Genomic DNA, 23,058 nt, shown 5'->3' on the forward strand with positions numbered 1-23,058 from the left:
ACCTGAGGGACTGTGGAGCTGTATATCATTTCTTATTACGATTAAATCACGTATGTGCTTAGCATTCACGTAGAATTGTGGCATTAACTGGCATAATTTACAACAATAACACGCACAGACACACAGATAACACCCAGAGAACAAAGAGGCAAAGAAGACAAAAGAATATTTGCATTATTGTTTGTGTGACAAAGCAGTAAGCCAGAAATCTGTGCCACTTACAACGGTGAAGTAGCACTGAGCATGTGTGTGCAATAATACCGCACACATACACACACACACTCTGCATTCTTTTTGAACTAAGAATTCACAGGGCCATACAAAAGGCTTGTTGAGGACTCACATTGACATTTCAGGCATTTTGTCCACGAAGGTGCAGAATTTAAGATGCGAAACATAAATCTTGCATGAGCATGTCATCTGCGAGATGCTATCAGGCCATGCTGGGCTTTCTTATTTTTTTCGGTGGGTGAGGGACGATTTTCTCTGTTTGTGTGTGGGCTGTTTCTTTTCATGTGGGTGGATCTGGTTTTATTTTCCTCTTAGGTTAGAGAGTTCCTTTATCATTTTACAATGCCCGTTGAGAATAAGCCCACATGCCTACACCACCAAAGGCAGGGGGGAGAGACGGGGCACTTCCGATTATGCTGTTAGTCTGCGTGAAGACAGCATCTTGTAAAGTTGTACTTGTGACTCAGGACTTAAAAAGATACCGGACCCCCCACTTCATGCTTCTCCTCTTCTCGATTATTAGTAAAGGAGAACTTTCAATGAAACGTTGAACTCGGATGCTGTTTGCGGACCAAGCTCTAAGGTGAGAGCGTCGAAGGAGCCGTGTTCTTGGATTCGGTGCCTCAGATCAAACCCTGGTCTCGTGACTAACCCTGGGCTTGTATCGTCATGGAAACATGCCTGAGCCTGGAGCTAGTGTAAACATCTGGCTGTCCAAGAGGGAGAGAGAGAGAGGCAGCAACTGCATTCATGGGAAGAGACATGTAGTCTTAAGGAAAGGGCTCTCTCTGAATGTGTGTATCAGAGAGAAGCAGATTCCAGGCCTTTGTCCCATTATGTTAGTTCAATGGAAAGGAGATAGGATACATTCCAGCTGTTGTGTAATGGGAAAATGGTTGTCCAGTCTCGTTTTGTGAGTTTGCATTCAAACGAGCCTGTGCAGGTGTGCAACGAGAGTCCATCTCCAGTTAGGTTGAACGTTGTCCATGGAAAGTGACGGTGGCATAAGTGTTGTGTGATGATTACTCTCATTTTACTCATAATGAGTTTCAGCTAATGCTCAGCTTCCTCCTTCAATCGCTTACAGCCAGTAGCCAGTTTCCAGTCAGGGTAGCCCCCTAGAGGATGGGACCCCTGAAGGAGATACTGACATTGCTGTGCTGAACTCATGGAGTGATGGATGACCACTGGCTCTTCTGCTGGCTCTGTCATGTTCCCAGCACATCAGAAGTTTCCAGACGTGCTTGTCACAGCCCCAGGTCCAAACTCTAACCAACCCCATTCCCAGACCCAGATGTGCCCCTAGACAGCTTATTCCCACCGCAGACCATAACCTCTCCTAGCCAGCCATGTTCCGTCCTCTACACCCAGCCATAACTGTGTCTTGCTCTGCATGTTTCCAAGACTGTAACCAATACGTACCATTAGACAGTCCCTCTGCCATCTTAAGCTCGGACTAGCTTCTGCATTTTGCTTTCCAGCTCTTCCACCTGACTGGAGCCAGCCTCCCCTCCCAGTTCCATTCCTGATCGCAGACATAGCTGTTTCCTCCCTGCCCCTCTTAAATCACCACCCCCAGTTCCAACCCCAGCCGCCTCGCGTCTGCCACACTTCCCAGTCCTATTACGAAGCTGCCCAAGCATCTTGCTTCAAAATTACCCAGCACGCTAATACTGGCATGTTTTCAGAGACACTGTGTGTACAAGATCAGCGTGCATTGCCCTTGTTAAAATAAACCAGTTAAAGTAATAAAGTTTCAGCATGAGCTCTCTAACGTCTGCCCCAGTCCCCATTCCAGCTTGACTTGTCTCCTGTCCCAGACTGTGGCTGCTGGGTGTGCGTCAGCACAGTTCCTCGGCTGGCTGACTCTGTCTAGGAATCCAGTCCTCCTTCCACCAAGCTCCTGCCCCTCTCCTCTCTGTGAGCACAGGGAACGCAGCGGAGGGAAGGGGGCAATAGAAAGGCTACTAAATCCACAGTGACAAGGCCCTATTAAAGGCAGTTTTTTCTATTTCGTTTAATGACTTTTATTACCAGCCGCCTTTCTCTCTTCGATTTGGCAATAATAACAACAGGGGAATGCAGCACTCAGCGTTCTCCTATCTGATGCTCCCCTTCACTTTTTTTTCTTTTTAATGAATTCCTCTTTGCACCAATGGGCTGCTGAAATAAGCACAAAGCAGTCCAAGACTCTGCTTACTGCAGTGTTAGGTTCAATGTATATGTATGCCCCATGAGAGGGTGTGTATGTGTGTGCATTTACTATATATGAGAATAAGTGTTAAATAGTACACATGCTCCCACTGTTGCTACAGAACAGAGCCTCTCTGTGCAGTTTGGTCAAGAGCTGTTTCTCCCCCAGAAGCCAAACAGCTTTGGATCACCCCAAAGGCTACAAACTGTGTGTGTGTGTGTGTGTGTGTGTGTGTGTGTATGTGTGTGTGCGTGTGCGTGTGCGTGTAAGCGCATAATCATTGTATGCTTTGCGTAGAGAGTAGAAGGTTACCTGCTGTTGTCCCAGATTAAGGGCAATCTTTTGAATCTATCCCAGACAAAAATGCAAAGCGCAGCAAAGAATATCTTGACTTTGGCACAAATATTTCTTTACATTACGCTGATCTACATTAAACCAACTATTATCTCTAAAACTCTGCCTGATGAAAAGAGGTCACAAGAATGTTCCAGTGTTGTACAAACTCATTTAGCCTCTTGCTATCATTGCTGGATTAAGAACAGAGTGTGGAATGTGCACCACAAAATACTTACTCAGCACTACAGGTATAGGTATAATTTATCTGCGTGTTATTTTTAATCTGTGTGTGAATATGAGCATGTATGAGAGTGTGTGTTAATGGCTTGGTGAGCGTGTTTATGGCTGTGTGTGTGTCAGTGTGAGGTGTAGGTGAGGCATGTTAATGATAAGAGGGTGGATGACATTCCCATCTGTCATCATTCCCACCCTATCTCATTTGCACTCCTGCACACACACACACAAACACACGCACACACTCTCTCGCCTCACAGTGCCAGGGCGCCAGTGACTAGGCACCTTAGAATAAACAACAGTAGAGGATGAGGGTTTACCTGCCGCTGACCCCTATCGCTCGCACACACACACACACATACACACACACACACACACATACACACACACACACACACACACACATACACACATACACACATACACACACACACATCAAGGTGTTTACTCATCGACTGTTCCCTCCCCCCAGCACTGAGCTAGCCCAATGTTGACCTCCATCCTTGACCCGCAGGGATTTCCAAAAGTCAAAGGTCAATCTGGTCAGACTGTCCCTCCAGTGTCCGATTGCTAAGCTTGAAAGACTGTGCTCCATTATTGTTTTCCAATAAATAGCACCTGACCAAACAAAAAGTCTGTTCGATTGAATGTGCGCATGTATTTTTGCATGTTCCAGTGAGCAGTTTCTGACCCGAGAGATTGATGTTAGAGGGGACACAGAATACGGCCCATTGTTTTTTCTCTCCTTTTAGTGAAACAATTAGGAACCTGAGCCAGATCGAGAGAGGGAGTTCACCCCCTTCTCTCTTCTTGCCGGCAGGCTCAAGTGCTGTGTGAGCTATGCAGAGGAGGAGGTCCTGAGAGTGCCTCTGGCTTTGCCTGGTCCAGCGATGTCGTGGCTGTGTGGCATGTGAGACATGCATTCACTGAAGCTGAATAGAGCTAGAAAGGCTCTCCAGGTATGAGAGATGGCGTCAGACAATGAAAGAGAATTTGAGACATTCAAATCGAACAAGATGAAGGCTTTCAATTGACCATGGAATTTAGTTGCCCTTCTCAAGAGTTTGCTCTTGAAGGAGCTCTTTCTTGCTTATTTCCTTCCCGTCTTGATTTTTTTTCTTACGACAAATTCTGCCCTTCATCTTCCTATTTTTTGCTCCCCTCCCTGTATTATGGCTCCATACCTGTTCCCATCCTCCACTCTTGAGCATTCCTTCCTTGTGTTTATAAGCTCTAATGATCTCTTTTTTCTCCCCTTCTCAATTTTCCAGTTTCATTTCCCAAGCCAGGCAATAGAAACTCATATCTTATTTACACTGCCCCTATCTAGATACAGCATGTTTCCATCGTGCTTCCTGTGTCTAAACTCCCAAAGGAAGACTAGCCGCCGAGCTAGCCTTCCTGCTCTCACTGCTGTGCTCAGTGTTAGCAGTTTACATCCAGACCTCAGGGGCTATCACTGTTTCTACATTTAGAAGCTCTCTGTTTACTGCCGTCAGGAATTAGGAGAGGAGCCGGACTTAACCTGTTTGCTGTGGTGTTTCTCTCTAATGATCCTCACCCTGATGTTTTCTAATCCTCACATCAGCACCTTTTGGTTGTTGGGGGGCCACTTACCTAAAAGTTGTAATTGAATGTCTGAACCAATTCATAATCTTGTTAACTTTAATCTTTGATCAGATAGCTCAAATCAGATTTTTGCCAATTATAGACAAAGTCCTTGTTTGGCTGCTTGGTTGTAGACAGTATCTAACATCTTTGTTTTAAAAAAGGCGATCTGTTGAGCATCCTGCATTTATTTCTCAAGAGCAGACATCAAAAATTGCTTTTATATCTCAGGGTATCAGCATTGGTTAAACAGATCATTTGATATCATACCCAACTGCATGTTTTGACCAGACTGTACGTTTTGTACCAGAGTCTGAACAACAGCAATATTGAATCAGGGGATGGAATCGTGGTAGTGAGGTTCTACTGATACATGCGCTCGACCAATCATGGTTCAGAATCAGCTGTCCATCATGACATTTCACCCCTTTTTAATAGCATCAAATAAGTAATTAAAACCAAACTTACCAGAAAATGTAACACTTGCACCAGTGTGAAGAACTACCCAAAACGTTTGAGAAATATTTGAGTAAAAATGTATTAGACATGTACTTTGTCTTTTAAGTATGATCCATGTCCTGTCCACTAACATGGAGGAGGCAGGATTTATGACCTATACTGCAGTCAGTCACCAGATGTCAAATGTTTGTGTAGCCATGGTGTCATCCATCTTTAGATACTGTCTATGGTTTTTACAGAGCATTATAGTTGCTAGGTTTAGTTTGACTTTTCTGTGGTCCATCCACTGCCATAAGCCTTTGCCACAAAATAGCTATGACCCTGGTTGACCATTAGTGGCTATTGGGAAATTAGTACCATAAATCAGACCATGCCATGTTCTGCTCATAGAACCATATGACTCACATAAAGTACAGATCCACCATTGTTGAGGACTGTCTGCTGTTGTGTGTTATTGCCACCCTGTCTGTCTGCATTCCTGTCAAAAAAAAACGACTTTCTGGCTGCCTGTCTGTCTGCCCGTCTGTCTGGCTAGCTGTTCACTGGCTAGCTGTCCCTCTTGGGTGGCTACATCACCTCACCTCCCACCCCCACCCCTCCCTCACAGCCAGTGACAGCCCAGCCCAGGGAGACATGGGTAATGGTCATCGCTGATGTACAGCCTGACTCAATTGGACTGGATGGCAGACACATGCCTAAAATAACAAAAGGAGGGGAGAGAAAAAGAGGGGGTGGAGAGGGAGGAGGGGAGCGAAGGAGCGAAGCGATCGATAAAGCAGGGACACATTGCCTAATAAAGATTTATTCCTTTTTTTTTCCCTCGCCATCCGCCTTGGCAGGGCAGAGAGGGGGAGGAGAGAATGTGATTAGTGTACTTCTTCTCCCAGGGTGCCGCTGATATCGTGTGCGTACGTGTACACAGCAGTATGTATACCCCGATGTGTTGTGTGTATTTTTGCATCTCTCGTGTGTTTATCGCATATGTGTCTCTCTCTCCCTCCCAGGAGCAAAGGGGGTTAAAAACAGTCTCTGTCGTTTGTTCTGCCAGCAGTGGCACTAGCAGCTGCAGCTGTGTCCCTGCCTCTCTCTCTTCCTGTCAGCTAATATTTAGTTAATCTTTGGTCTGGGACCTACGGGACTGGCCGGAGCTCCTGGTGCCCCATCCATCTCGCACTGATCTATATTCCACGCTGGATCCCTGTGCCATTAACCACCACCGGGGGGAGGAGAGAAGGGGATGAAGAGGCACAGAGGTAGAACAAGGAAGAAAGGGCAGATGGGTGGAGGGAGAGCCGTAGAGAGACAAGAGAGTGATGGAGAGGAAGCTGCAAGAGGGGGGCTGTCTGCCGTCTCGACACTAAATGAGGGGGACAGGGAGGAGAGAGGGAGGATCAGACATTCCAGCCATGCACAGAAATGTTTAATTTTGAGAAGTCACATAAAAGAAAAATGCAATGAGAAATGAGGGGGATGCATTTGTTAGGCTCCTTTATTTATTTTCAGACCGAGCACGCCACCATTCATTCTCTCCTTCCTCTTCTTATTCCCTGATTCATTTGATGCTGCCCCTATCAAGCATTTTGTGTGAGGAGAGCAGGTGGAATTACCTGAAAAAGAAATGAGGATAAAACAACAGAGAGGTAAAGTGCAAGGAGGTGTGAAAGGCAGAGGAAGAAAAGGTGGTGGGGGAGGAGGACAGATGGGGGGGAAGCGGCATGAGTGTGGGAGTGAGTGATCCATATGCAGTGAGTGGGTCACTTCATTGATATGCATTGTGTAGTTATGATGGGGTCCACCTGCGAAGGCTCCAAGTGCTGAGTCACTCACTAACGCACAGACTAAATGCTTTTATCCCAGACGCCTGGTCCATTTGAATGGAATATAATAGGCTATAAAGTGCTTTGCAAGCAGTGGCTGCTTGCCCCATGGCAAACCCTTGTCCCTTGCTCCTCTACTCCAAATCTCATTTCACCACTTTTATAGAAACAAAGTGTGTGTACACTCTGCTTTAATTACATCCATTTTTTTGTCCTCCTCCTTTCAGTGTTTTCTCTTCTTCCCCATCCCTCTTTCCTTGTTGTCCGTACTACAGTGCTTCTCATGCAGCGATGGAGAGAGCTCACTCTTTTCACTTCGGTCCTTCTCTCTACACTCCCTGTGCGATCCCTTTGCTGCTGCTGGTGTGTGTTTGTGTGAGTGTGTGCATGTGTGTGTGGGGCACCTGTTTGGGATCTTGGTGTGTGTTTAGGGTCATGCCTGCAGGTCGTGCGTAATGAATAGCAGGGCTGTTGCCGAAGCACAACTGGCGGAGAAAGAGCTAGCCAGAGAATAGCACAGCACTGACGGAAGGAGTGGACGAGGAGGAGGATGGAGAGATGGCTGGACGGTGGGAGGGAAGAGAGGAATGAGGGAGCAGGAGAACCAGCAAGGGAGGAAAGGAATAGTGGTTGCAGAGCCAGTGAGCCTTAACCACCTTCTGTCAGTCTGTCTGCTCTCAGCGCTGTTTTCTCTCTCATAGGAATCTAATGGCTTTTCCACTGTCCTCTTTCCAAGCCTTCACCACCACCATCTCCCCCTTCTCTCCTCTTCCTCCTCTCTCCCTCTCTCTATTGCCATGCAATTTTTTTTCCTCTCTTGCTCCCCTCCATCTCCTCTCACTTTCCGATTCCCTGTTAAAACTCTTCCCCGAAGTCTGCTCACTGTCCTCCCCTGCTGCCCCCCCTCTCTTTCTCTCTCTGCGTCCTTCCAGCTGCTGGCCAGGGGAACAGCTGACTAAATCTAAAGCTGGGGCCCCTGGCTCTGGCCCCGGCCCCAGCTCTGCCACAGCCTCCTCCTATTCTCAGCTCCCCTCGTTCCCTCGCTCCCTCCCTCTCTCCTCTGGCCTCTAGCCCTGGCTCCTCTCTCAGCAGCCTCAGTTCAGCCCAGGCCCCGCTCTGAGCCTCGGCTCTATACTGCCTGACTCTCAGCGGTTCCCTTCAACCATCCCCCTCCATCCCACTTCAGAGCTGAAAAGCCTTTAACCCCCCCCCCCCCCCCTCTCTGTTTTGCCTATAAGCCTGCCCCTTTCTCTTTTTCTGTTTTTTCACTCTGTCTTTCTTGCTAATTCACTTTCTGCTCCCCCCATCCCTCCACCCCACTCTGACGGGCTGTAGTGGGGCCCCTGGTACTGTCCCAACATATCTGGACAGAGGCCTCATCCAGGTTGGCTGCAGTTCAGTTCCCTGGCTCCTATACCCAGCCTCTCTAGCCAGGCATCTTTCTCTCTCTGGCTACTAGCGTTAGACACTGTAACTCATTGTGGCTTGTTTTACTCCGAGCCACGTTCAGCTTGTACATTCGGTTGTTTCTGGCTCTACGCTTCCTGCAAAAGCTCCTCAACTTATCATGTGTGTCTTTGTCTCCTTGTCTCTTGCCTCTGTACATCTCTTTAACTTGTGCAGACAGGCTCCGCACCAGCACAAACACATACGCTATAACCGCACAAGCGCGGGTGAGATCGTGAAGCACATGACACATGATTGGCAGCAGGGGGAGGATGGTGGGGAACAGTAGCGAAAGGGGAAGTGGGCCTTGTCACATCTCCAGGCTAGCCAGGGGCTCGGGTTTGATCGCTGCCCAGGGAGGAGAGCCATTCTCTCCCTGCCCCCCTCCCTTCTCCTACCTCTGTGGATGTCACAGGAAGGCTGCGGGCTGGTGTGATCAGGTGCAGGCCCAGGTTCTAGCTGCGCTCCTCTGAACAGACGGTGCCCACAGAAGACACCTGTCAATACTCTTCCTCCTCACTGACGCCCAGCTATGCTGAGATAAGCGACAGAGGGCTGACGGAATAGTTCAGAGCAACTCACAGCTACAGCGGAATACACACAGACACACATCTACACATTCACTTGCACACGCTCATTCCCTTTGTGCAGAAGTGTGCCAAAGAAGCGCGGGCAGGAAGAAGCAGAATCAGTCTGCTCCAGTTGAAGCAACATCAGAACCTCATAGCTCTGCGCAGATTATTATTCAGCCCACTCCCTGTCTGTCTAATGCCCAATACAGCCTTTGTCATTCCTGCTGCATGTCTTTGTTGTCATTTTTTGTTGTTTTGTTTTCGTGTTTGTGTGTGTGTATGTGTGGAGAGGAAAATGGGGGTGGGGAAAGAAGCAGCATAAGTTTCCTTTGGAGTCACGCTTTCTCTTGTTGACTGACAGATGCGGGACGATGAAAGCAAATCACAACGTGCCACCGACTTCAAAGGTCCCTGTGTTCTGCCATTTATTGGCAACAATGCACAACAACCTCCCTCCCTGTGTGGATTTCTTCAAAACAGGGAGGGGAATAAGCTGGAAGAAACAGGCAGATGACAAGATGGTACCATCTAAACAGCTGAAGGGGGTATAGAGGGAGGAGGAAGGGTGCTAAATAATCAGACCAAAGCACTGTAACCGACGCGGACTGCTTTTCAAAAGCATTTTCAATCAAAACAGGCGTTTGATGTGCACTGGTTCTGATACCCGGGATGTTTGAGAGCAAAAAATGCGATGTAAAGACATCTCTCTGCTTTGGTTCCTCACTCAGAGGAGTGTTTGGAGTGTTTTGCATGGACCAGCGCATTAGTAATTAACTAAGTGTAAAAGCTAAGATGAAGTAAGCCGCTTGGTTCTGCTCCCCTAACCTCACAGACTCCCTCCCTCCTTCACTCTTTCCCCTTTATTCTTCCTCTTGTCCAGGATGGCACCCATTGACTGCCACTGACCTAATTTGGGCAAATTTCACTGACCTACTTCATGGGTGAATGCTGACTTTGCCCACGGGAGGGGATTCTCTCACACACACATGCACACGCATTCTTTTCCATCCATATTGTTAATATGCAGCATATTGTACAGTTGCTCTGGTGCTGGGCATGTACCCCCTCAGTTGTGCCCTACAACCCTGCCTTGATCCCTCCCATCCAACCCCCTTGTCCTTGCCTCCCTCTGCACTATGACATCCCAAATGAACATAATGAGGATCTCAAAGTACAGACACGTGGTCAAATATAAACAAAGCAGTTGGCCTTTGTTTCATGTGGTCTCAGAGGTGACATAATCCTTCACTTCACTAGTCTCCGAAGAGACATAATCAGTGTAATTGCATACAGATATGATTATTCTTCTGTCATCTGTGAAAATGCTAATTTGAGCAAATTTGATCAAACCGTGTGGAGATGGTTTTCGAGTGCACAGACAATCACAGTAATTCTTTTGCAATGTTAGTTGGACAAAGACTCGATCCCATAGGAGGATTTGCATCTTTTAACTCCCTTGTATTAAAATGAATTCAAGCATCATTGCCTTCCTGCAGCCGATAAACTCCCAGCTGACTGGACACATAGGATCCTCTGGAGGCTGTAGGAAAAGGTGCTGTCATAGTTGGATTAGTTTTGCTCCTTTTAACGTGGCGATGATTAGTAATAGACTTCTCTGCCTGCAGCCTCCCACGAGGACATGGTAGTTGGAAGCAAGTCTAACCTGATTCAGTGTTATGGTCACACTGGCGTATTAGTCTTTTGTGCTTTTGTGCAGCTCTGCTTGTGTGTGTGTGTGTGTGTTTGAGGAAGAATGAGAAAGGTATTTGCATTTCTTGTTTTCTATGTGTGTGGACCTGCCCGCTTCTCTGTGTGTCTCATCTGCGTTCTCTTTCGTACGTGCCCTCGTAAACTCAGCCCCCCCCCCGATTTGCAAACACACAACATACTTACGCACTCACGCTGGACAGACATGTTGTCATGGCAACACATACAGATGTCAACAAAAGAGGCTACAGGGTGAACATTGTCTCCCTCTTGTCCAGCAGGGTGCAATTTATCTCAATAGAGCCATGAAAGGCAGCTATTTACATGAAACAAAGAGCTGATTCTGGGAAATAGGGGTCTCTCTGAAGGTTTTGATGTCAGCTGTCTGCTTTTAGCTTGAGAGTGGAAACCTAAACCATCTAGAGAGGGCGAGGAACGAGCTGTAAACCTACTGAGAGAGCTCGGTTCCCTCATGCGGTTCGCAGCTCCTCACCCCATCTCTTACTGTTTCCACTCAGCACACTCGCAAAAGGCCAAGCGTAGCATGTGATTTCAGATGCTTACAGTTTGCACAGAGTAAATCTAACCCCCTTGCTTTATAGCTTATCCTTAAGAGAGTGGTCCTAACATCAACGTCAATATTTACAGGAATAGCCTGCAGGCAAGAGAATCGACCACCACGATTCAGCAGAGACATATTCAACCTTTTTCTTGCCTTCCCCCTACCTGCCTCGCTCCCTCCCCCCAGCATCTCTTTCCCTCACTTGTCTTCATCCCGGTTATTCCTGCTCTCAGCAGCGGCCCGTCCATCACAGTGCCAGGTGGCTGAGATATTTCTCATTGGGTTACCTTTGTTTTGCGTGTGAGTCCGCATGTGTATACAAGTTGTACAGGCGTGCGCAATATCTCTGGCAGAGCTGGGGCTTTGACACAGGCTCAGCGGCTGTTTAAGAGATGCTGGATGACGCGTGTCAAGTGATATTAAATGTGAGAGAGCCACCCCCTCTTCCCTCTTTCACTCCTCCCTCTGCTCTGCCCAGCCCTCTGCCACGGACCGTGTCTGCTGTCGTTAGTGTGAGCTATGACACTTTTCATTGGGGTTTTAAGGGGTGGAGGGGCCACGTCTGATGTACGAGGCCTCACATCTCTTTGGGTAGAGTGGACACTTTGGCCTACATAAGCTCTCGGAAGGTCACCAGAGCTACGCAGCTAAAGAACATACACAGTGCGCACATCCCAAACCAGTTTCACATGACAGGTGCTTTGCTCTTTGAAATTTCATAACCCAAACAAGTCTGTCTTAATGTGGTTAGTGTGTAAAATGCATATTTGCTTTTGGCTATCATAATTGCTTGGTAATTGCTAATTAACTGCTTTGTATTTATTTAAGTGGCTGCAGTGATTTTGTGTTTTCTTTGTCTTCAAAGGGAGATGCCACCTTAAATCAAGGTCACTCTCAGACAGGCTACATACCTTTTATGATTTAAATGCATGCTTGTGTTCATTGTACCATAGAATAGAGACACACTCCTGGAAAGTGGCATTTAAAAGGTTAACCTATTTCCAGGTGAATGTTTAATTTCTCTGTGGTGTTTTTGTGTGGATGTACATGCGTGTGTATCTGCTCCCATCTGTGTCAGGTAATAATGTGGAAGTATGAGTTGTGGGCCAGTGTGTTCAGTACTATAATGGGACTGTGCGGCCAGGGGATGTTGGGCAAGGGGTGGGTTTACACCAGGATGTGGCATGCACTGCTGAACGTAGAGCAGTGAGTGTGACCTCAGTGACTCCAGGAAGGAAGGGGTTAAGCACGAGCCGACAGGGCTTGCATGGGCTGCGTTACGCAAACTGGCGGCTGGCTGGAGCTGAAAGGGGAAGTGCTGAGCTCAGAGGAACACTGGCTCAGAGCCATCACTCCCTCCTCCCTCCCCTGAAACTCCCCCCTTCGCCTCCCCGGCCCTCCTCCTCTCATCCCCGCCTCCCCGCTACAGCTGAGCGCTCCCCATGCTTCCCACCGCCAGGCGTGGTGATGTGTGTTTGTGTGTCTGTGTGCCTGTGCTGGAATGCAGCTTCCCCCTCGGCTGGGGCCTGTGTGAGTGTGTGTGTTTGTGTGTGGGTGTACACGTGTGTGTCTGTCTGGAATGATGCCTCCCCTTGTCTAGTGTGTGACGTCAGTACACACAACGGGTCAGCTTAGGGCTAGGCAGCATACCGTGTGCGTGTGTATGTGTGTGTGTGCGTGCGGTTGTCTGTGCGTGCGTGTGTGTCATGGGAGGGGGGATCAGGGGAGGAGTCAGTTATTGGACGGAGTAGGAGGAAGGAGGAGGGGCTGTTTGTGAGCAGAAGGAGGTTGACTGCAGAGAGTCACTGAAGCCAATATGCATGCATGCATGAAGGCACCATGGGTGTATGTTGAAGGCTGGGGGGGAGTGTGTGTGAGAGTGTATGTGTGTGTGTGTGCGTGTGTGCGCGACTTTCCAAATGAAACAGGAAGAGTAAAGAGTCTTTGGTTATTTCCTGGCAAACTCGCACATGTGCACGCGCAGTCATGATGTAGTTTTCAGTCAACTGCCATTAGTGTCCTACCATTTTCAAATGCAAATTAATTCTGTGCACTTTCTGCCACATTAGCTTCCACAGTTTCTGTGTCGTGTGCTATCTTAACAGAATCTTTATGCTGCATTTTGTTCTTTTTTTACCTTTTTATTGTTTCTGAGCTTTGATGTCGAGACACATTTTCAAAACTGTTTTATCAAAAAGTTTAATCATAAAAGGGATTTTGGGCCAAAGTTCAAATTAAGCAAGTGAAACACATCTGTAATCGATGCTGACAGGAACAGCAAATGTCATTTGGCCCACTTTCTGTGTGCAGATTATACGTGTGGGCTAACAAACACAGATTCCACCTCACAAACACTTCCTGTTCCAAAACCACCATGCATCGCCATATTCTTTGTTTATCTGTTTTAAGACATCCTCTGTGCTGTCTATTTAACTGACCGATGCGGAGCGGCTCATCTCGACCTAGACTTTCCGACTCCTTAGGAAGGACGCTGGTACTATAATGTCCTGACTGTATAGGTTTGTCATTAGAAAGATACTCAAGCCCTGAACTAGCAGACAATGGCTTTTCGATGGATCCCATTACCTTCGTCTATAGCTTGCTTGGCTCTACTGGGACAGACCCCTGCTAATTACAAACATTCATTTCCAGCCAGCTGTAATTTCATTCACACTAATGAACCCTGCACATGGATTGGGATAATGTATAGTTAATGTACAGCCGGGAGACGGAATTAGCAGGCTAGCGGCTTCTCCAGTGACATTTCCTGAATAGCAGCTAAAGTGACCGTTCACACAGGTGCCATTCTGAAATTACACTAAATTGTAATTTTACACCAATGTGTTTAATAGCTTAGCACCATGAAGATACTCTGCGTGGTAATTATGCTTTTTCATTTTTAGCCTTGCTGTGTTGGACAAAGCTTTTAGCTTTTTAGTTAGATTTTAGTTGAATGAAAAGATTAATATCACTTTTACAGTATTCATAAATTCTGGCACATAAACCCTCGTAAAACAGCCTCTGGTTGATTCTACAATTTGTTTTTTTTTAGAGATTAAACAAACAATACTGGAGGTGCTATTGGTGCCAATGCCCCCTTGTGCTAAGCTAACATCGTAGCTGCAGATTAACATATTCTGTTAAAACATGACTATAATATCAATCTTCTCAGCAAGAAAAAAAAACTTTTCCTAAAATGTCAAACTTTTCCTATAACAAAAGGCCCAGATCATGAGTCTGTGTTATAAAGCATTGGTTAGGTGCAGATTTCTTGTAACCAGCTCTCCCATCTGTTACCAACAGAACTCATTTTCTCATCACTCTATCCTTTTTTTGTCTTGTCTGGATCGCGTCCCCGAACAGAGGCTTCACTGTCTGTCTGCACTGGTCAGCCCTCTGAAAGCCAACCTCTGGGATCAGTCAGCGCTGCAGTAACACCGGCTCTGCCTGACAGGCCCAATCCAGCAAAATTAGAATCCATTTTGAAAGTGATAGTTAGAAAATTGCAAGTCATTCCTCATGTACCGCATGGCAACTAAGTGGCAGCAGCCCAGTAGTCGACTGTCATTCTAACCGCCAGCTGATGACAACTCCAATCACCCACACAACCGTTGACATGCGCACGCTTAGCACGCATGCATATAAACACGTACACACATGTACATGTCCTCCCCGTCTTTATGATTAGCATGCAGATTTTGCTGTCAGCCTCTCAAGTGGACGTAAAAGCATTGAAATTCATAGAATATCTCAAAACAGTAATTTGTACACGTTTGTGTCTGTCGGGATAAGTATACAGACTGTGAGAGTGTGCGTTGGTGTGCACGTGATGAAAACACACCCGGTGAGAGAAGGGCTTTTTGGTCCAATAGAGGGTTTAAGCATAAATATGGCTGCCCCCGGAGCTCAGCTGTGTTATTCCAGCCAGACCCACACCTAGGACATACACACACACACATGCACACACATGCCTAGAGCAAGGTCTCCCGCAGAACAGCATTGATCTCTGTTTATAGTCTCTGTATGAGTGCTTCCTTATAGGACCACACACGCATGCACTCATTGTTACTCCCGCGGTCCTGCCCTGTAAGCTGAAAGGCCTTCTATTTGTCTTTGTAGTCATATTAATTGGGCCAGTTCGAGAAGCTGCAATGAGGAAACTGGCTCTATATAGCTGTGGGTGGGACGGAGGTCGTGTTAGAGGTGGATGTTGCCCAGTAATTCTTGACCCTACCTGGAGCTGATGTAGAGCCCAGCTTTTCGTTCAGATCCTCTTTCAGCAGGGCCTCTCAGTTCAATACAACCAAACGGATTGGATTCCAATCCAGTTTTAGCAGGCTATCTTTGGTCAGCGCAGGGTAGAATCCCGCGTTAAAGCGCCAACTACTGCAGGTGGTCCTCTCTGGATCAGAGAGGCTCAAGCAGGACAGAGTTGGATTTAGGTGCTGCTCTCTGTCTGTCTGCAGCTAATGATGTAATTTGATTAATGTGCAAGGCCAAAGTGAACAGGCCTTAAATATCTATTTGCTCTTGCCATTTCTCCCTCTTTGCGTTTGTTTATTCATTTTCACACCAGCCCATTTGCTTCATCAAATTCCTTTCTGCGCTAAAATCAATCATGTACTCAGAATCTACCCCGCACACAACCACAAATTCACACACAGATGCGACGGATGAGTGCAGCTCGGACCGCACTGTGCCGTATTAGATTTAGGTGACAGTCACTCATGAACCAATTCAGCCAATAATCTTAACGACCTTCCCACTGCTTGGTCCGAATTTTCTCCATTGACTTGGAATCTTAATTTGATTGTGGAAATGTATGTATGTTGCTCAATCTAATTTACTCCAGTGATTTTGAAACAGTGGGCAATTTTGTGCTTCGACAAGCAATCCTTTCAGGCCCAGCCCTGATCACCGCAGATTGCTTTCATGTGGTAAGCTAAATCGTGTTGTATGGGGCGCGTATAAAGGCGGCGTTCTTGCTATGGCAGCAGATGTATTTTGAAGGAGCTGCAGGTCTTAGTTGGGGACTTTCCTCCTCTGAAATAAGAGCAGGAGTCCAGTATTTCTGGGGCCCCTTGTTGTTGAATAGACAGAAGTGGCCCTAGCTGGCTTATCGGCACTCATACAATTTCAAAAACGAGAGTGAAAGATAGAGCGAAGGGCTTTTCGGGGGAATGCTTTGATGTGAGTCCCTCCCGAAGAGTGTGGGTGGTCTGCAGGCCTTTTGTGGGATTTGAACATATATATACATATGCTCATTCTTGCTCACTCTTTCACACACTGTTCTCGCTGCCTTTAAACAGCACTTTGGGCCAAGTGTGACTTCACTAGGAGCGGTCAGGAGGGGTTTCTAGGGCAACCTCACAGAGGCCTTGTTCTAAAAATGGCCGCCATGGTTACTTTGAAAGCCAACCCTGGCCTCTTGAACATGCAAAGAAAAGAGCCCTGAGCACCATTCAGGGAGGGGAGCTGGGTGGACTGGGTGAGGGGGAGACCAGGATCTTTAATAGCTAGCACATGAGACATTGAAGGTTTCATACCCACCCAACCAGGAGTCATGGGAGGTGCGTGTGTGTGCATGAGTGTGTGTCTGTGTGTGTACCTAAACAGTAATATCCCTGTACTCAGCGCTTGGCAAAATTAAAAGGGCATTTTTGGCGTGGGGGGCAGTTTTTGGTGCCCAGACGATTGGACGGGGTAAGGCGAAACTCATTACCTACCCATCTGTCAGAGAGTGAGACAGAAAGAGCTGTGGGAATGTGGATGGTGGGAGGGATGGATGAAAAGGGCTTGGAAGGCAATAGAGTGAGAGTGTCCTATGAAGAAAAGGGACAGAATCACAACAGACTTTAGCTCTTAAAACCAGGATAAGGCTTTTATCTCTATTTACTTTCCCATACTCCATGTGGTTCGAATAAAAAAATGAAAGTATCCCTGTAAATTTTTCCCGATGGGGTGAAAAAAGACAAACATTTGCAAAAGAAAGTGCAGCTGATTTTGCAATAGCCTGTGTGTGTGTGTGTGTGTGTGTGTGTGTGTGTGTGTGTGTGTGTGTGTGTGTGTGTGTGTGTGTGTGTGTGTGTGTGTGTGTGTCAGAGGTTGATTTGTCTTTGAGCTCCCTCGGACCCACATGTTTTTGATGTTCTCTTTTTCTCTCTGCGCTCTCTGGACCAGGGGCCACTCTCATAAGATCATGTCACACACACACTCGTGCAAAGACTCATGCACACTAAATGTATAAGCCAGTATTAAAAGCCGTTACTCATTTGTATTCTTTTACACAGTTAAATATGTTAGCTCGCCATTCTACAAGCAGCTGCACCATGTAAACCTTTTTGTCTCCTTTAAGAGTGACTAAGTATGTCTCTCTCTCTCTCTCTCTCTCCCTCACACACACACACACACACTCAGCTTTAGAGTTATAAGCTGTGATCGCTGCTGATGTGAGTGGTTTCCATATTTGATCCATACCCCTCTTTTGTGGATATTGTTAACGAACTTGTACTTCCTCTGCCAGCTGGTTTTCACGGAAAGGCATATCTCCATGGCGATGTTCTGCAGCTCTGCATTGTAAGATATTTGCTGCCAACACTTTTTGGTTCTGCAAGATAATGTTGAGCATAAGGGCATGAATAACAAAAATAAAGCTATTTCTGCGTTGGTTTCCAACATCCGTTTTTAATTTTTGGTATTTAAAACAGCCTGCCTTTGGAGGGACTGTGGAGGAGGAATATAAGGCCTCTACAACCAGCATGTTTTATTTTTAAATATTTATCCTGGGGGCACATCCAACACTATAGACAATGGTTGTTACCTCGTTTATTTTTACTCCACTTCACCTGCATTCCCAATGCACCCCATAACCATCAAAGAGGGAGAAGAGCTACTTGGACCCAAACTCTGTTCCACTTGCTTGTGCACCCCTCAACCCATTTCCATCTATATCCCATGAAATATTCAACTCCTGCCCCTCCCGTCTTACCTAGAGGCCCACACTTTGATATCTGCGTTAATGCATGCTTGATATCACAGCGATGCGTGCGCTCAGCCCTTTGATAAACGTATTTAAGAGATGTATGTCTTTGCTGGTCCACATGCATTTTCAGAGCTCTCTTCTGAGCCCATAAATGCATTCATAAGCTACTCTCTATCTCTCCTAACCACTCCCATGATTAATAAATGCATGATCTCACGCTGCGGCTCAGTGTGTGCGTACACGTTTGTCTCTTTCATATGCTCATCACCGTGTGTTTTAGGCCACTGCTGGGGAACCCGCCCCACTCATTCATATTCATCCACGCATAATGACCAGCCGCGCCTCCGGATAGCAGTCAGGATGAGATCAAACATTATATTCAAACAAGGGGCCACGTTGTTCGCACTGCAACAGCCACACTCACTGTACAGTTCCTCATCTCTGTCCCAGTTCCTCTTGCAGTGAGTTGCCAAACTGAGCTCCAGCATCTGGATTTCTGTCAGGCTCATTTACGCTCTCTCAAGCCATTTTCAGACATAAACCTTGGGTATGGACTTTTTCCTGAGTTTGCCTTTCACATATGAAGGACGCAGCGGGAAATTGTCAGAGTCAGACATGTTCACAACCACAGCAAAATGTCAGGAACTTTCAGACGAGGAGTAGCATCTGGTTAGATGCGTGGACATGGCGTAAAAAGTTCAGATAGCACATCGACACTGGTGTTGGCCCTAATTGCAAAAGTTCTCAAATGTCTTTCGAAGTTGACATCTGTGTTGACTTCTTCCATGTGTATGGCACCTTTTTTTTTCACTTTTGTATCTATCGCATGGTAAAAACATCATCAACACTGCCACTCTTTTGCTGTGAATTTGTCGGTTGTTTTCCTGCCATGTTTTCACATTGGGCTCACTCTGAAAATATTGGGGCATTTAAAGTGGGCTGGAATTTCCACCAGAAAGTTCAGGAGCAACTGACTTGGTCATTTGTGTTCTCACATACAGCCCCTCTGGAAAGTTTCAGGAGCATGTCTGCTCTTCAGTTCATGTCTGAAAGCAGTCTGTGAGTCATAACAGCGGCCTGCAGCTGGTCCTGATCATGCTCTCATGATAAGAGAGCATGGGGCCTTTGGCAGGTGACTGCTGCCAACTGAGTCTGTTTCATATAATTGTTAGACTGTCCTGCATGTGTTCATTTGTAGAGATTTACCCAATAATGTCATTTACTAAAGGGCACATTCAATGAGTTGCTCGAGTCATCCGATTCTCATTTGATAAATGTTTAGGCAAAATTCAGAGTTGTTATTGGCTATGTCTGCAGACAAGAGATGCCTGGTCTTATTTCTAATACTGCTAACTAATAATGATTGGTTAAACCTCTGACCTTATCTCATCTATCTTGTCTTAACTCAGTTTTTCAGGTTGCAACATAATAACTTAAATTATTTTAATTAATGTATGTCTAAATGAGTAAAGCAAGGTAGGTGCACTATTGTTCAGACCACCAGTGATGCACTTGGAGGTAGTGACAAATTTGGAACTCCTGTTGCAGAATGTAAAAAGTTTGACAAAGGAAAACTCAAATACCAACAATGTTTGCGGACATATTCATTTTTTTCTGGTTATCAAAAAGTGTTTGTTTCTGTTGATCAACATATTGAGAGGAAATTGTAACTACCCCCTTTACAGAAAAATAACCCCTTATTTTATTTCTCGATCTTTTTCAGGTTTTCATCTGAGCGGCACAGTGACGGACCCCGCCACACCCGCTTCCCCAGAGCTTGTGTGCAGCGTGAGCGTCAGCTTCGACCGCTGCAAGATCACGGCCGTAACATGCACCTGCGGCAACAAAGACATCTTCTACTGTGCCCATGTAGTGGCGCTGTCGCTTTACAGAGTACGGAAGCCCGAGCAGGTCAAACTGCACCTGCCCATCTCAGAGACGTTGTTTCAGATGAGCAGAGACCAGCTGCAGAAGTTTGTCCAGTATCTGATCTCAGTCCACCACACAGAGGTGCTGCCCACGGCACAGAAACTGGCCGACGAGATTCTGTCACAGAACTCGGAGATCAACCAGGTTCATGGTGAGGAAGTGTGTGTGTGTGTGTGTGTGTGTGTGTGTGTGTGTGTGTGTGTGTGTGTGTGTGTGTGTGTGTGTGTGTGTGTGAGTGTGTGTGTGTGTGTGTGTGTGTGTGTGTGTGAGTGTGTGTGTGTGTGAGTGTGTGAGTGAGTGTGTGTGTGTGTGTGTGTGTGTGTGTGTGTGTGTGTGTGAGTGTGTGTGTGTGAGTGTGTGAGAGTGTGTGTGAAAATGAGGATGATTAAACTCACAAGACCATGCAGGGTTTGTGTGTGTTTTCCTGCTGCTACATGCATACATGTATTGACTGCATGATGGAGGGAAAGTGTGGCAGGATCAATGTTGCTCATTAGTGAGATCCAGACAGTAAAGGAGAGACTGTGTGCCTGTAATCAACTCTATAGACCCGTTATTTACCTCTGAGAAAGAGAGAACAACACAGAGACAGAGAAGAAGAGGTGAGCTGGCAGATAAAGAAAGGAGCATATCTCTTGTTATTGATACTTCTGCTTACGGACGGAAGGTAAAACAACCCACGATGGCTGCGTGGGGCAGGAAAAGGCGCGAAGAAGCACCAATGTGTGTATGTTCATGAGAAATGAAGTCGTACGATGAGGAATCAAAGAGAAAGACAGAGAGATAGAGGCTTCTAAGAACAGAAATAAATAAGCAATTCATGAGGGAGAAAAAGAGATAGATAGGTTTTGTGGTTGTTGTTTTTACATGATATTGATCATCACCCTTTTAGCAATAACCTGAGTAATGCAAACTGAAATATTTCAGCATCTGAGTTATTCCTCTGGTCAGTTCAGTTGTGCACACACACCTTAAGTATTTATACTTTTGTCCGAACTAGTTTTAGTTGATCTATTTGTGCTCATTTTGAGGAATAAAGGAAGTACATTATTCAGTGATAAGAAAATTATTTCAAATTCAAATGCATTGTGTCAGTACACCAACATTCAGTTTAATGCTGCGCTGTTAATATGAATTAACAATGGATTATTTGTTTAGTTCTGCTCTGTGCTGCTTTTTGCTTCAAAATATAATATATAATAATATAATAAGTACAAATGAAAAAAGCTAAACTACATGAAATTATGTAAATTCATTTTAAATTGAGATTTATTCCAGCGTCATGATCAAATGAGTCAGAAGCTTTCCTGCTTGTTTCTAAAATATTTCCTACTTGCTTTGTAAATTATGCTTAAAAATATAAGGCTTAAACTATTTGTTAGGTTCATAAAAGTAAATGATAGAATTCTCAGGGTCATGTGTCTGTAGTAAGTGTTAGGGGCCGGTCATGCGTATCCAAATGTTGCAGGTCAAAGTTCACCATGACTGAACTCCATGCAATGCTACGCTGCAGCTTCGCCTCAGGAAACAAATGTTCTGTTCGCCCCCTCGCTCGAACAGTGCAGAAGTGAACAGGAGGCGAAGGTTCGCCACTGCTACATCGTGTTTGTGTGACCGTGCAGTTTGTAAATGTTACCATGTTGACGTCTCACAAAATTGATACTTTAATTGTTCTTATATCTATAATCTTTTGAGAACATGCATGAATGTCCCCAGAGGTATAGAAATGTAGTTAAATTGTCCAAGACAAGTCTCTTTCTTTGCATGCAGCTTTTTAAGAGGTAATGGTCTTTTTATGTTAAGGTTAGAATAAGGTTTAAATTGTGTTTACTTAGAGTAAAGTGAGAGTTAGAGGTCAGCTATTCTCTGTATTTGAAAGTTACCCTTTCAGAGATGGAATAGAAATCAATTGCAGGATCAATAAGTTGCTGTAAAACACAATAATATATTATTCTATATCAGTAACAGTAAGGTAACACAGTGGCGTGATGTAACACATCGTTATGTGTCTGTATGTGTGCAGGGGCCCCGGACCCCACAGCGGGAGCCAGTGTGGACGACGAGAACTGCTGGCACCTGGACGAGGAGCAGGTTCAGGAGCAAGTCAAGCTTTTCCTTTCCCAGGGAGGATACCACGGCTCCGGCAAGCAGCTCAACCTGCTCTTCAGCAAGGTCGAGAGCCAGCCACATTCATTCATGCACATACAGAACATAACAACGCGCTTACAAAACATACCGGCCCTGATTGCCACAGCCGCGAGCTCTCTGCCTGGGTCTGCCTCTCTCCCTTTAGGTTTGCTCGCCTCTCTGCAAGAACACGCGAATAATAGTATCTGTGCTTGAAAAAAAAAATAAATCTCACGTCCTGTATTAGGCTACACATTCTATTCCCTTATGAGGAGAGGCCTACTCTGTTCAAAGCAATCCCAGACAAAGCAACTTCACATATTGGCACGTGAATTAAAAGAATGCTGTCTCTAAGCTCTAAGATAAAGAGAGACAGAGAGGTATAGAAAGAAAGGAAAGCTTGCACAATATACCTCATCTCTGCCCACGGTGAAATGATTACATGGGAGGTGTGTGGTGCTCTCTGTAGCCTGGTATTACAGTGGCAGAGCAGGGCCAGCATTAATGTACTGTATGCTATGTAAAGACTGTGAGCCAAGTCCATTATCATCCACCCTGCCCGGCTTTTAGAATGTCTCTCTGCTTCAAGCTCTTTGATGCCTGTTATATCCTTTTCAACACACACACACACACACACAGGCAGCCACATATTCACTTGCACATGCACTCTCACACTCAAACACCCACGTTGCAAAACATGCTGAGATATATGCATTTGTACACGTACACAGAGTACATCTTCCTGTGTGTGTGTCCTGCATGTGTGTGAATACATGTTGTCAGTCCTGTTACCAGAGAGGCTGAAAACACACACCGTTATGTGTGCACATGTTTAAAAGTGTGTGTCGCACTTT

General features: G+C 45.9%; 1 protein-coding gene across 1 annotated transcript in view; it reads left to right on the forward strand.

The window, feature by feature from the left end:
* The window catches only part of LOC109643725 (zinc finger SWIM domain-containing protein 6-like), a 44,933-nt gene that overhangs the window by 4,336 nt on the left and 17,539 nt on the right, over positions 1 to 23,058 (forward strand). Inside the window, exons 2-3 of the mRNA XM_069523636.1 lie at positions 19,872 to 20,228; positions 22,101 to 22,249. Of these exons, the coding sequence (XP_069379737.1) occupies positions 19,872 to 20,228; positions 22,101 to 22,249 (506 nt within the window). The remainder of the gene's footprint in view (positions 1 to 19,871; positions 20,229 to 22,100; positions 22,250 to 23,058) is intronic.

The sequence above is a fragment of the Paralichthys olivaceus genome, chromosome 4 (assembly GCF_024713975.1).
Source record: "Paralichthys olivaceus isolate ysfri-2021 chromosome 4, ASM2471397v2, whole genome shotgun sequence".
Taxonomy (NCBI): domain Eukaryota; kingdom Metazoa; phylum Chordata; class Actinopteri; order Pleuronectiformes; family Paralichthyidae; genus Paralichthys; species Paralichthys olivaceus.